This window comes from Gossypium hirsutum, chromosome A08, assembly GCF_007990345.1.
Source record: "Gossypium hirsutum isolate 1008001.06 chromosome A08, Gossypium_hirsutum_v2.1, whole genome shotgun sequence".
Classification (NCBI taxonomy): domain Eukaryota; kingdom Viridiplantae; phylum Streptophyta; class Magnoliopsida; order Malvales; family Malvaceae; genus Gossypium; species Gossypium hirsutum.
Window position 1 is genome coordinate 12555881 of NC_053431.1, and position 14846 is coordinate 12570726.

General features: G+C 35.9%; 1 protein-coding gene and 1 pseudogene across 1 annotated transcript; both read left to right on the top strand.

The window, feature by feature from the left end:
• The first annotated feature begins 254 nt into the window (after positions 1 to 254).
• LOC107893571 (uncharacterized) lies at positions 255 to 2801 on the top strand. The gene is made up of 7 exons (XM_016818605.2): positions 255 to 505; positions 755 to 812; positions 925 to 1230; positions 1308 to 1356; positions 1440 to 1534; positions 1679 to 1794; positions 2438 to 2801. Exons 1-7 carry the CDS (start codon positions 354 to 356, stop codon positions 2493 to 2495), a joined length of 834 nt encoding a protein of 277 aa, XP_016674094.1. The 5' UTR covers positions 255 to 353; the 3' UTR covers positions 2496 to 2801.
• Positions 2802 to 3547: 746 nt separating this feature from the next.
• LOC107951945 (general transcription and DNA repair factor IIH helicase subunit XPD-like) lies at positions 3548 to 14596 on the top strand (annotated as a pseudogene).
• The last annotated feature ends 250 nt before the right edge of the window (positions 14597 to 14846 follow it).

Sequence of the window (14846 nt, forward strand, 5' to 3'; positions counted from 1 at the left end):
AGTCAATAAACAATTTATTAAATATATTTTAGGTACCAAATAAAAAAAATAAATATCATATTAAAAAAAAGTTAAACTTGAATATCGAATCAAACAAAAAATTTAAATACTAAATTAATAAAAAAATGTTTAAGTGAAGTAACAAATTGGACCATAAACAAAGATTATATGAAGCGTGGAATAATTTTTAATGTTTCCAGAGCACGTGAGCTGGGTCACGTGTTTTCACCTGTTCTATACTTCTATTCCGACCGCGGAGATTCTGTATCCCGCCTCCAATCTTGTATTCAAATTAAAAAAGAAAAAGAAAGAAAATCAGAAAGTTTTCAAAGGATCCAAAGTGGGGGAAGAAAATGGAATCGACGGAAGGAGAAGGAAGCTTAGAGCCGGAGATACAGTTCACGGAGATCGAGACGACGGCCAAGTGCTTGGACGGCTCCCTCATCTTCCATGTCGTCAAGGACACCATCGGTTTCATTCTCTACATGCATCAGCAAATCCCTTCGTATGTTCCTTGCTTTCTTTACTCCTCATAAGAAAAAAATGAATAATTAATTTCTCTGTTTTTTCTTATGAATTTTAACGAATGGATCCCTTTCAAATCCATCATCCTTTTGCTTATATTTAATCAATTTGTAATTTTCTATCATAGAAATTCTAATGTTTTCTCTGTCCTTTTAAATAAATTTATTTTGATAAACTATGTTGTATAGGTTAGTACTAATTACATTGTAAAATTATACTTCATATCCAGCATTTTGCAGGATATCACTCTTGAATTCGACTTAATGCATACTGAATACAAAGAATTGGTATGTTAGCTTTGTTGGTTCATTTATTTGCACTTTTTTTCAAAAAAAAAAAAACCGTAAATTTATCATTTTTTTATAATTTTTTTTGCACCCTAAGAATTGTGAGTTTTAGGAGGTGGATCTTTCAAAAACTGAGTTGAAGGCATCTTTGCGACGAAAGCACATTGGCAGAATGAGAGAGGTTAAGCAAGGGATCAGAAAGATGGAAAAGTTTATGAGTACAATTTCAAGTCTTCAAACTGCGTTGCAATTGTTAATAAGTCAAATCCCTAACATTCATGAGGTTTTTTTGGTCCTTGGTACAAGTCCAATTCGGCCTCAGCATGTTTATCAGTTGTGTTTTTCGCATGCAAATCCTGCTCCGTTTGCTGAAGCTAATTTCATCAAAGGCAAAACAGCAGAAGGGCTTTCAAGGAAGGTACCTATTGCTGCTGTTTCTAGTTCAATTATGAACCGCACTTTTTGCGCCATGTAAATAGTTATTCTGTTTAACAGGCTATTAGGGCATTGATTTCGAAAGATGCAGGTTCCAGTTCCTATCTAGGTAGTTCCTTGAAATATTTCTGTTGTTAATGCAAATGAATCTGTGCCAGTTAAATTGATGGCTGTCTGTTAATTGTTTTTTAGGCCATACAAAGTTGTTTCTGATGGTTAAAGCTCCCACCTCACTCAATCTGCCCTTGCATTTTCTTCCAAAACGTGACTTCAGATACAGTAAAAAGGTAAAGCGGGGGCTCAGGTCTCCCATGAAATCATAAAATAAACTACAATTTAACAAATTGTTTATGCACTAGTGTTAGCTATATGCATTGCTATTTCCACTTTTAGTTTGTAAGCAGTAAGTTGATGCATCTTTCCTTTCCCAGATTGTGCCCTTCAGGTTACGGTTTAAATGCAGAGCCCAAGGTTTGAAAATTGATGAGGATCACAGTTCACTGCCTGGCAGATCAACAGGGATAGATTCTTCAAATGATCTAATCTGGTACAGGGCTTCTTTGCATCTAACTTATTTACTTTGTATCATAATTGTTGTCAACAGCTGTAGTTCAGAATTCAGATCTAACTATTTTGGTTCAAATGGAAAATTAAGATCCCCTTCTATGTAATAAACCTTGCTGGAAAAAATTTAAGCAGGGAAAAGGTTTAATATAGGTAAAGTCAAGATGGTTCAATCTTCAAAATTATCTTTTGAAGTTCTGGTCTAAACTAAGAGACTGATTTTGTAATCATATACTGTAGTACACGGCCATGAATGTCATTGTTAGAATGCTTTCAAGCTGACTGTGAAATCCCCATATTGACAATGAGAACATAGTCTTTCTCAACTCTAAAGCTGTATGTTTAGGTTATACTTTTCTAGTTCAAGCATGCAGAAGGTGATTCACACATATGATATTGGCAAACTAAGGTGCCTCACCACTTTGGTAGATTTTAAGTGACTATCAGTATTTGTATTGATGTTCTCTTGCACACATTTACAAGAAAACCTAGCAGCTGGTTACCTTGTTGAAGGTTGCTTAACTTGGAAGCGAGCCTTAATCAAATTATCTTAGAGGAGGATTTCACGGAAGTGTATGAATTGAGGTTGTCCCAACGTTGCTTATTACCTATTTCATTCTTTACAGGTTTCAGTGTCGGCATGCAATAAAAGGCATAGCATTCAAGACACCAGAAGAAGAATGAGAGGTTCATTGACCCATGATGAAATGCTGTCTTCCTGTCTCATTAAGAGGCTTGTTATACTTTCTATATGCATAGAGATAAGAGTTCATACTAATTGATTGACAAAGCTGCAAGTTTGATGGCTGTGGTTGTAAATGGCCGATTACTGCAGTCAACTTCAGCTTTATAACCTGCAATCTGAACTTCAACTTTGTATGTTATACTGTCTTCTTGACTCCTTCGTTTTGTAGCTCCCTAGAATCTGGAAAGTTAAGCATTACTTGAATATAATTATGCAAAGGCAATTTATTTGACGAATACATAACCAAAATATTTCTTTCGGTTACAAAGGTTAAAGCATAGAAAACCAAGATTTGAAACATTTGTGCAACGAGGATGTTGAGAGACAATGACAATGAAACCTAATCAACATCTACTCTCAAATTTAAAAGGTTTTTAAGTGGGTTTGTACACTGTTTGGGGCTGAACTTGGCAATATGTTTTACATTGGGCTTGAACATTTTTTTTATCTAAATTAGTTCTTGAACTTGACATTTGTTACCAAATTTAGGTCTGAATTAGATAACTCTTTTCACATTGGGGTTTGAATTTTTAGTCTTTAAATTTGACAATTGTTTCTATATTGGGGTTTGAAAAAATTTTTTGGTCCAACCTTTTTTAACAAAACATCAAGGACTAACTTGGATAAAAAAAAGTTTAGACCTTGATTTGATGTGGGAATAATTATCAAGTTTAGGGACTAACTTGAACAATAAAAAAGTATAATAGCAATGTCAGAATAATTTTTAAGTTTAGGGACTAACTTGAAAAAAAATTCAAGCTCTAATATGGGAACAATTGCCAAGTTAAGGTCCCAAATAGTGTATTAACCCTTTTATATTTAGGTTGGGAAAAGGGCAAAGTCAAATACTTTTTTTTTTTGGGGGGGGGTTGTTGGGGTGGGGCAGGAATGGCTCGGCAGTTAAAAGGCCAGGGGCCCAGTGCTGAAGTGAAGGATAAGTCTCGGGCTAGCTATTGGTCCACCGGAATTTTCTGTTATTTGAGAAGTTAAGCAACTCAACTCAAACCAGAACAGATGAACGACCAATGAAGCCGAAGGTCGAAGTGAATGAACTCTCAATCTTCGTTCTTTCTGCAACCCTCTGAACCTTAAACTATCTACCTTGTTTGAATCCGAATAAATCCATAAATATTACTTGACAGAAAACCATGAAGTTCCAAATCGAAGACGTCACCGTCTACTTCCCTTATGATCACATTTACCCGGAACAGTACTGTTACATGATCGAACTGAAACGAACCTTAGATGCCAAAGGACATTGCCTTCTCGAAATGCCTACCGGAACCGGAAAAACCATTGCCTTACTATCACTCATCACCAGCTACTGTCTTTCCAAACCTCAAAGCCCCATGAAGCTCATTTACTGTACACGCACTGTCCACGAGATGGAAAAAACCCTGGCCGAATTAAAGATTTTGCATAATTACCAGATTAAACATTTGGGACCCCAAGCTAGGATTCTTGCTATCGGGCTTTCCTCCAGGAAGAACTTGTGCGTCAACCCAACGGTTGTTGCCGCGGAGAACCGTGATTCAGTGGATGCTGGGTGTAGGAAGTTGACTGCGAGTTGGGTTCGAGCTTTGGCGTCGGAGAATCCCGATGTGGCTATGTGTGAGTTTTTTGAGAATTATGAGAAGGCCGCTTCTGCCGCCGTGTTGCCACCCGGAGTTTATACCCTTCAGGTATTTTAATATAACCAGTGTATAATTTGAGTTTCGATTTCCATTTGTGAACCGAGTTTTGAAGTTATTTAGGTAGCGTTTTGGTTGTTTGCATCCGGAAGTACAAAGCAAAATGCGCAACAATTTAAAAAGCAAAGAATAAAGTGTTTATGTTATAATATTAGTTTGAAGTTAAAAACTAAAAGAAACACAAATTTTAACGACAAAAGGAATGATTTTATCTTTATACTGGACTGATTATGTTATAACTGATCTAACATTTTTGTAATCTCTGTTTTTGGCACTGTTCTTTTAGGAGTTGAGGGCCTTTGGGAAGGAGAAAGGGTGGTGTCCGTACTTTTTGGCTAGACATATGGTACAGTTTGCAAATGTGGTTGTTTATAGTTATCAATATTTGCTTGATCCAAAGGTGGCTGGAATCATATCAAAGGAAATGCAGAAAGAGTCCGTTGTGGTCTTTGATGAGGCTCATAATATTGACAATGTGTGTATTGAAGCACTTAGTGTTAGTGTTAGGAGACAGACACTTGAAGGAGCGACATGGAATCTTAGTAGGATAAGTCAAGAGATTGATAGGTATGTATTCTTTTAGTAGGATTCTTTATGCCTCAAGTAGTTCTCCATAAATATTTTGGCGCAGCTTTTAGATTAGTTCTTGAGGATTGTACCGTTGTCAATTTCTGAATTGGATCATGGTAGGAAGGTTCAAGGCCACTGATGCAAGCATACTTCGTGCTGAATACAACTGACTTGTGGAGGGTTTGGCGCTGAGAGGAAACCTACCTAGTATGTGGAAAGTTCTTTTTCTCTAAATGTCTTCATCACTTTTTCTTTGCTTTGATGATAGTCGCACACCATCAATTTTACTATTTTACAATGCAGTCACTGACAACTGGCTTTCAAATCCTGCCTTACCGGATGATATTCTAAAGGAAGCTGTACCTGGAAATATCCGTCGAGCTGAGCACTTCTTGCATGTTCTACGTAGATTGGTTCAGTATCTAAGTGGTAGACTAGACACTGAGAATGTTGAGAAAGAAAGCCCAGTTGGTTTTGTTGCCTCTCTCAGTAGTCATGCTGGAATTGACCAGAAAACATTGAAGTTTTGTTATGATCGTTTGCATTCACTCATGTTGACCCTAGAAATAACTGACACAGATGAGTTCTTACACATCCAAACAATATGTGACTTTGCAACTCTTGTAGGCACTTATGGTCGTGGGTTTTCAATTATTATTGAACCCTTTGATGAAAGGATGCCACATATTCCAGATCCTGTCTTGCAGGTTGGTCTTAGTTATTCTTCTTCTTTTCTAAATTAGTGATTTGAGTATGTTGGCAAACTTCCATATCCATGGAAATAACATAAGGGTTTTTTCCTACCATTAACATGTCCCTGTGATAATTTCCAAAATCCCCTTTTAATTGAGACCCTGCGTTTGGAAGCTTCATCTCTGTGTTGTTTTGTAGGGGAAGAAAATGAAGAAGATAAATTTTCATTGTTATTAGTTTTTATGTATAGGATCTTTAATTTCATAACATCTATTTGTCAGATATGGTCATTTAGATGATTCGTTTTCCATGTTGACATCATTATATGCCTCTGTTTCACACTGCAATCTAATTTAATGGTTTTCCTAGTGCTTGCATTCCAATGTATTCTACACAATTTTTCACTTAGAATATTATTAATATCTGATATTATTTAGTCTTCTAATATTACTAAACTTCATGATTTGGCATTCCAGCTTAGCTGTCATGATGCTTCACTTGCCATAAAGCCTGTTTTTGATCGATTCCAATCAGTTCTTATTACATCTGGCACACTCAGCCCAATTGATCTGTACCCTCGCCTTCTTAACTTTCATCCAGTTGTTAGTCGTAGCTTTACAATGTCCTTGACTAGAGATTGCATATGCCCAATGGTTCTCACACGAGGAAGGTAGGCATATTTTAATCTTTACCTTGAACTTACAAAATTGTAACTTGTAAGATATTGAAGCCTCATAAATATAGTCATTTTGCGTCAATTACCATTTAGCTAGTTCTTGCAGCGATCAACTTCCTGTTAGTACCAAATTTGATATGAGAAGTGATCCTGGTGTCGTGAGGAATTATGGGAAGCTCTTGTTGGAGATGGTCTCTGTTGTTCCTGATGGAATTGTCTGTTTTTTCGTCAGTTATTCATACATGGATGGAATTATTAACACTTGGAATGACAGTGGGATTCTGAAGGTGAGGATATTTTGTCTCTCTTTTATGTGCAAAGAATTTGGGCAATTTTCACTCCCTTCTGGCTTCTACCCCTCTTTATTTTCTTTCATTTTTTTTCCCTTGCCTCCTATATATAGGACTGGTTCTTGTGAATAACCTTATATTTGTACTGAAAGTAGATGTATATCGTTTTCCAGATGAAATGTTATTAATCCATCTCTTGTAGTAAATAATGCTACATAAGTGTAGGAATATTCTGTAAATATTTTAGGAATATTTTGTAGATATTCTTTTTATTAAAATCCCTTATTTTAAGGGATCATATCTCCTATTTAGTATCTTTCCTAACTTAGAGTTTCCTAAAGTAGTGTCATAGGTTGTATATAAAAACTCTGATTTATGTTCTATTTAATACATAATACTCTGATTTCTACATGGTATCAGCTTAGGTTACGATTTCTTTTTCAACCTAGACCATGTCCGAAACTCCTTCTCCTACTTCGGAGATTACTTCAAATCCAGAAAATTTTTCTGGTTCCGATGCTCCATCAGATTCGTCTAGTCAAGGGTCTTGTGAAGGTAATCTGGTCATAAAAGATCCAGAAGGTAACCTTTCTTCTACTGCATTTTTCTCCTCCCAGTTGAATCCTAATTGGATCCTCGATTCTGGTGCTACGGATCATATGACTGGTAACAAGGCATTGTTTCACAATTTTTTCCATACCTTTGGTAAAGCTGTCAAAACGGCTGATGGTACCTTGTGCAAAATAGAGGGACATGGCACTGTTATTCTCAATGAACAGATTGCACTTAAAAATGTTCTCTTTGTACCAAATCTGGCGTGCAATCTCATCTCTGTTAGTAAATTGTCCACAGACTTGCATTGCTCTGTAATTTTTAATAATCGTGATTGTACTTTGCAGGCACTGAACTCGAAGAAGATGATTGGTAAGGCCAGCTTGCATAATGGTCTCTACATCCTCCCTACCTCTCCTAAAATCGAGATCTCCAAGTCATTTACCGCTTTAGGAAAAGTTGATATTGTTATGTTATGGCACTTTCGTTTAGGCCATCCTAGTTTCCAATACCTTGCAAAATTGTTTCCTGCTCTATTCATTAATAAAAGGCCTAATTCTTTTTCTTGCAAAGTTTGCTCTCTTGCCAAACATACTAAATCATCTTATTTTCCTTCTACATACAAGCCTTCTTACCCTTTTGCTTTGATCCATAGTGATATTTGGGGCCCTTCTCGGGTGAAGAATGCTGATAATTGTAAGTGGTTTATCACTTTTATTGATGATCACAGTAGGATAACTTGGACTTATTTGCTGAAAGATAAATCTGAAACTGCTAGTGTTTTTGTGCAATTTTATAACATGGTTCTCACTCAATTTGGGTCTAAAATCCAGCTCTTTAAATCTGATAATGGCAGTGAATTTTTTGCTAGGTCTTTAGGTGATTTTTTTAAGGAAAAGGGCATAGTTCAGATTAGTTCTTGTGTTGGAACCCCACAGCAAAACGGCGTTGCCGAAAGAAAAAATAGGCACCTTCTTGAAGTTACTCGTTCTCTTCTATTTACCACTAATGTTCCTAAATATTTGTGGGGGGAAGCCTTATTAACTGCCACATATTTAATCAACCGGATGCCTAGTAAGGTTTTAAAATTTCAAACGCCTCAATCTATATTTTTGCAGCACTTTCCTCATTTTAAGCCTATCTCCTCCATTCTGCCACTTAAAATTTTTGGCTGCACTGTTTTTATCCAAAATATTGCTCCTAATAAGTCCAAGTTAGATCCTAAGTCTTTAAAATGTGTATTGGTTGGGTATTCTTCACTTAAGAAAGGTTATAAATGCTATCATCCTCCTTCTAAATGATTTTTCACCACTATGGATATAACATTTTATGAGCAGGATTCCTATTTCACTCAGGCTGAAATTCAGGGGGAAACATGGAGTGATTTTCAGCCACAACAGGTATCTCCTTCTAATCTTCATTCTCAACCTTCAGAATTGCCATCTTGTTCGCCATTACCTGCAGATCTGTCACCTGTGAATGCTCCCATTGATTCTCCTGTAGTACCTATGACTAATTCACCTACACCCACTTTAAACACTCTTCCTGAAAATACACCTACTCAAATTGACAGTCTTCAAAAAACACCATCACCCAAACAGCTTCGTGTCTACACAAGAAAAAGAAGACATATCCCTGAGACTGTTTTGCAATCTGATTCTTGCCGAGAATTGGATTTGGGTCCAGCTGCCGAAATGGAAGAAGAAATCAGTAAGTCCACTACTCTAGATGACTTTCCTATTGCTATTAGAAAAGGGGTTAGACAGTGCACCAAGCATCCTATTGAAAAATTTACTGGTTATAATTCATTGATGCCGTCTTTTCAAGCATTTACAGCAACTTTGGATAAAGAACAGGTTCCCACAAGCATAGCTGAAGCTCTAAAGGATCCAAAATGGAGAAGGGCTGTTGAAGAGGAAATTTGTGCACTAGAGAAAAATGCTACTTGGACAATTACAGACCTTCCTCAAGGAAAAAAGGCTGTCGGCTGTAAATGGATCTTTGCTGTAAAGTATAACTCCAATGGCAGTATCCAACGATACAAAGCTAGACTAGTGGCCAGAGGTTTCACGCAAACATATGGGATAGACTTCACAGAAACTTTTGCACCTGTGGCAAAGCTTAACACTATTCGAGTACTCCTAAGTTTGGCTGTAAATTGCGATTGGAAATTACACCAACTTGATGTAAAAAACGCATTTCTTAATGGCAAGCTTGAGGAAGAAGTCTATATGCAATTGCCACCTGGCTTAAAGTCTATTGAAGGTAGCAACAAGGTTTGCAAGCTCAACAAGTCTCTATACGGGTTAAAACAATCACCCAGAGCTTGGTTCGAGAGGTTCACTAAAGTCATTCTTCAAAATGGCTACAAGCAGTCCCTTGCCGATCATACGCTTTTCATCAAGGTAACTTCTACAAATAAGAAAGCTATCCTAATTGTGTATGTGGATGACATCATTCTTACTGGAGATGATGAGGAAGAGATTAGCAATTTGAAGAAGTTGTTAAACAGGGAATTCGAAACCAAGGACTTGGGAAAGCTAAGGTATTTCCTAGGAATGGAGGTGGCAAGATCAAAAGAAGGACTTGTGATCAACCAGAGAAAGTATGTACTAGATTTACTCAAAGAAACTGGTTTTCTTGGCTGTAAGCCGGCTGATACACCAATGGAGACAAACTTGAGATTCAATAAAGAAGATGAGTCCTTAGTAGACAGAGAGAAATTTCAAAGGTTAGTTGGGAAACTAATCTACTTATCCTTGACAAGGCCAGATATAGCTTTTCCCGTAAATGTGATAAGTCAACACATGACTAATCCTACTGAAGAGCATATGGCAGCAGCAAATAGAATTCTCAAGTACTTGAAGAAAACTCCAGGACACGGCTTAATGTTTAAGAAGACACAAGACAGAACTGTTAAGATTTTTACAGACTCTAGTTGGGCTGGAGATCTCACTGAAAGAAGATCCACTAGTGGGTACTGCACTTTTGTTTGGGGTAACCTTACAACTTGGAGAAGTAAGAAACAATCTGTTGTTTCAAGAAGTAGTGCTGAAGCTGAATTTAGAGCACTAGCTTTGGGGATATGCGAAGGAATTTGGCTACTTAAATTACTAAAAGAACTTGGCACAAATCAGGAGGATCACTTTGAAGTTTTGTGTGATAATCAATCTGCCATTCAGATTGCCAAGAACTCAGTTCAACATGACCGAACAAAGCATGTTGAAATTGATAGGCATTTTATTGCTGATCAAGTCAACAAAAAGACAGCCACTCTTTCTTACATTCCTTCAGAAGGACAAATTGCAGACATTCTTACCAAGGCTTTGCCAAAACCTGTGTTCAATAAATTCCTATTCAAGCTGGGATTATACAATGTATATTCTCCAGCTTGAGGGGGAGTGTAGGAATATTCTGTAAATATTTTAGGAATATTTTGTAGATATTCTTTTTATTAAAATCCCTTATTTTAAGAGATCATATCTCCTATTTAGTATCTTTCCTAACTTAGAGTTTCCTAAAGTAGTGTCATAGGTTGTATATAAAAACTCTGATTTATGTTCTATTTAATACATAATACTCTGATTTCTACAATAAGCTTGTCTTCATTGAGACGCAAGATGTTGTAGAAACGACATTGGCTCTGGACAATTATCGCACGGCTTGTGACAGTGGAAGAGGTGCAGTATTTTTTTCTGTTGCCAGGTACTATTGATAATGAAATGTGTAATTTTAATCTTTGTTAGTAGAGTGTGCTATATACGGTGGTAGTTAGACAGGGTCATGGGCTTAGAGTCACTAGATTGTTAAGGCCATTCTAAGTTGTTTCTGTCTTTGGTTCCACTTAGCCAAAACCGGTTGTCTTCATCATGATGTCTTCATACTAGCAGTATATCTAGTATAAAGAGAGGGGACGTAATTTTTCACATTTTAATGAAATTACTTGGAATTCTCATGTATGTTGCAGAGGAAAGGTTGCTGAAGGTATAGATTTTGATCGACATTATGGCAGACTAGTAATCATGATTGGTGTTCCTTTCCAGTATACGTTGAGCAAGTGAGTGAAATCAAATCATTTAATTACCTTTCCAGTATACGTTGAGCAAGTGAGTGAAATCAAATCATTTAATTACCTTTCCAGTTTCCATTTTGCTTATTGCACTTTGTAGGCATAGGCAATCTATAGTTACAATAGTTTTCTATTAATGAAGTAGCATAAGTTAGACTTTCCATGTTTGCATGTCAATAAACTTCGGTTTTCTTTCAGGATATTGCTGGCAAGGTTGGAGTACTTACGAGACACATTCCAGATAAAGGAAGGAGATTTTCTTACTTTTGATGCCTTGGTATGATTCTAAACCCATCTTCGTCACCAAAAAAAAAAGACTTGCATTCCTTAACATGTAATCATGAATTGTGACACCTGTTTTCTTGACCATGGGACTTTATTAAGCAGAGGCAAGCTGCTCAATGTGTGGGCCGAGTTATCCGTTCAAAGGCTGATTATGGGATGATGATATTTGCTGATAAGAGGTTTATATATCTCCCTGCTCTTTTTCCTGTATATTGAAATTAGAAGTTGTGTCCTTGGGCTAGAATAATTGCCTTTTTCATTTACCTGCACAAAGTATTTGAACTTATGGCTTTTATTGTTTGTCTTAATTTTATGGCTGGAAATAAACATCCTATGTTTGAAATTTTTGGAAGCTGTTATTCTGTTAATTGCTTGTTAAGGGCTATTAAAAAGGGGGCTGAGAGTTTGGTATTTCTTTATTGAATCTATTTCTTTTTGGCATCTTGCATATTTTTAGCTAGTATAGTAAGGAGTCAATAAGAAAGCTTTGCTAGAGTTCTGTAAGATGACATTTTGAGCCTTCTAGACTGTTCATGGTGATTTTTCTGTATCTTACTCATCTTTTATTTGTTAATAATGCCATGTCCTGAAAATTTTCCTATTTTCATGCTCAATTGGACTTCTGATTTATTAGTTGATTTTTTAATTAATGCAGGTATAGCCGACATGACAAGCGCTCAAAATTGCCAAGTTGGATACTGTCTCATTTACAAGATGCAAACCTGAATTTGAGCACTGACATGGCTCTGCATATAGCAAGAGAGGTGTGTCCTTCCATTTATCCTTGAAAATTTTGTGAACACTTGGGATAAAAAAGATAAATGCCTTCTAGACTATAACATGATTAGTTGTATATATAAACAAAAGTATAGTCAAGGTTTTCTCCAACGGTTAGTTGTATATATAAATGAAGGATATAGTAATGAAATGGAGTTGTTTTGACTTTTGAAGTAATTTGAATTCCCTTAGAAAATTACTTTTATATGAATCATTGAGGTGGTAAGATTATAAGTTGAGACCCTTCTGACTGTTCTTTTGATACGAAAAAGCATATTTTGTCTGTTACGGACTTGTGTGCTTGGATTGAAATCATGTATAGATCATAGACCCTGGAGAAGGTTGATTTTTGTATCAGTTTTTCTTTGTTTATATATGATGATACAAAGTATTAATATTTTCGATATTTAAATATCAGAATTACCATATGAGAAGTTAATGAGCTATGGCTCTCATATCTGATCATTGTGATCGGTTTCCTAAGTTTTGCTCTCTTTTTCCTTGGGAGTGCAGTTCCTAAAAAAAATGGCTCAACCATATGACAAGACTGGTAGCAGTGACAAGAAGACTTTACTCTCACAAGAAGAGTTGGAGAAATTGGGCGACGGAAGCATGCATGAAATGTCGTATTAAGGTTCTTCTCCTTTATCTCTTAATTTTTTCAGATTCTGAAATTTTTATCAGCAGGGAAGCTGTTGATGTTTTAGCGGAATAGTGGAGTACAACCGCAAAACTTTAAAAGTATTTACAAAAGCCATTGCTATCTAGCTAACCGCTTCCTCTTCACCTCCATTGCTGGAGCTCTTTCTCAATTCAATTCTCTTTTATTGCAAAAAAGGAGAAGGTAATAAAATTTCTAGAACTTTGAAATATGTTTTATTTATCAAGTTTTTTTTCCTTTAAATTTTCCTTGAGTAATGATTACATTGATTAAAAAGAAAATATGGTTTAGCTCGTACTTAATAGTGTGACTAAGGCAATGTAGATAATATACTCAAATTTCCACCAACTTCTTTGTCTTGATCAATAAAAAAAATCATTTAAAATAATAGAAAAGTAGCCATATCTTTGGCTGGGGCACCAGCAGTCTTCTTTGGTCACAACTCACAAAGTGGTAACTGGTAATGAATTAGTTCTTAGTGGAACCTCCACTTAATTGTTGATTTTGTCTTAATTGACTTTTTCTTATCACTTTATTTGCACTTTCTTGTTTTGGGGTTATTGTAGAGATTAGCTTAACTTTTGTTTTGATATGTGAAGTGCTTTAATTATTTGTCTCGAGTCTTCTTCTATCACTAGAAGCAAAAATGCTGATGCTTTTTAGTTTTAGTTTTAAAATTAACACTGGAAAAAAAGCTTGTATTAAATTCTGAAGCTGTAATGGGCATAAATTATGAGGTTATTTTGTATGATAATCGATTAATTAGTCAAAGTATGCACCATGCATGCTAATTGCCATTGCTTGGTGTTTTTGAAAATGGTGTTTTTTTGGGGGGTTGAGTCCTTGTTAATTTGCTAATCGATATAGAAGTGAATTGATTACAAAAATTAATTGTTGTTCAATTCAAAAACAGGAAAGCCTTGACCTCCCTATTCTTTTTCTACTCTAAAATGGGAGAGGGGGGGGGGGTTACAATATGTAGTAGTCACTTGTCATGTCAAATGATGAGGTTTTGGACTTGTTTCTGCCATGTTGCTTTTTTATTATTATTTCATAAAATTTTCTTAAATGCGAGGCTTTGGAAATTTTTAAGTTTTTGTTGGGAAAGTTGTTGCTGCTTGTTCCATGTCCTATTATAATAAAACTGTTTCTTTGCTTGGGCCATCGTGTTGGGCCTTGTATAGTTTTCGGTTAAGTTGAATTTGGTCCACTTGACTGTGACATATTTGACAAAACTAGAAGCATGAGTTGATTTGATTAGCATGGAAATCTTATTATATCTTGACGATTAAAGAGAAATTTTTAGAGATAAATATCATATTTATTCAATGTAGTTTTTCAAGGATTTATCTATTGATTTAAAGAAGGTTAAAGCCTATCAAAGCACGGTTGACTGACCGCTTGAAGAGACCTATAAATAGGTTATTTTGTGCTGCACATCAAGAGCAGTTTTGGAGTGTCTTTGTTGACTATTTTGTTGTATTTTTTTTTGGTTATTTTGTCACTCTTTTAGGTATCATATGAAGAGTTTATTGATTGTATTGTGAGGTATTTGGGGGAGTGATTTGTGACAATTAGGGTCAGTATTGATCCTGCAGTTACTTCTTTATGTAATGGTAAATTGGGCTTAAACTAATACGTGATCCAGATGAGTGTTAAATAAAATCATTCCCTGGGTAAGGCTTCGCAGGTGTAAGACTGTTATGTCTAAACTGCATTAACAAAGAATGGCTGTGTTGATCTTTTTCTACTCTTATTTTTACGTCTCATGTTTTTGTTTTAATTACCGTTACGACGAACGTTAAGCAAAGTTGATTTATAGTCACATTAATTATTTTTTCAATTGGTATCAGAGTGGACTTCGAGAGTTGTTCAAAAGTGATCCTAGGTTACGGTTTGCAATAATGAAGCCCAAGGAAAAAATGTCGTTTTATCCCTTGCCCATCTTCGATGAGTAATGTATCAAATTCAAACAGTGACATTGATGAAGGTGTGTTTAGTCATATGTTGAAAAACATGGAAGTGC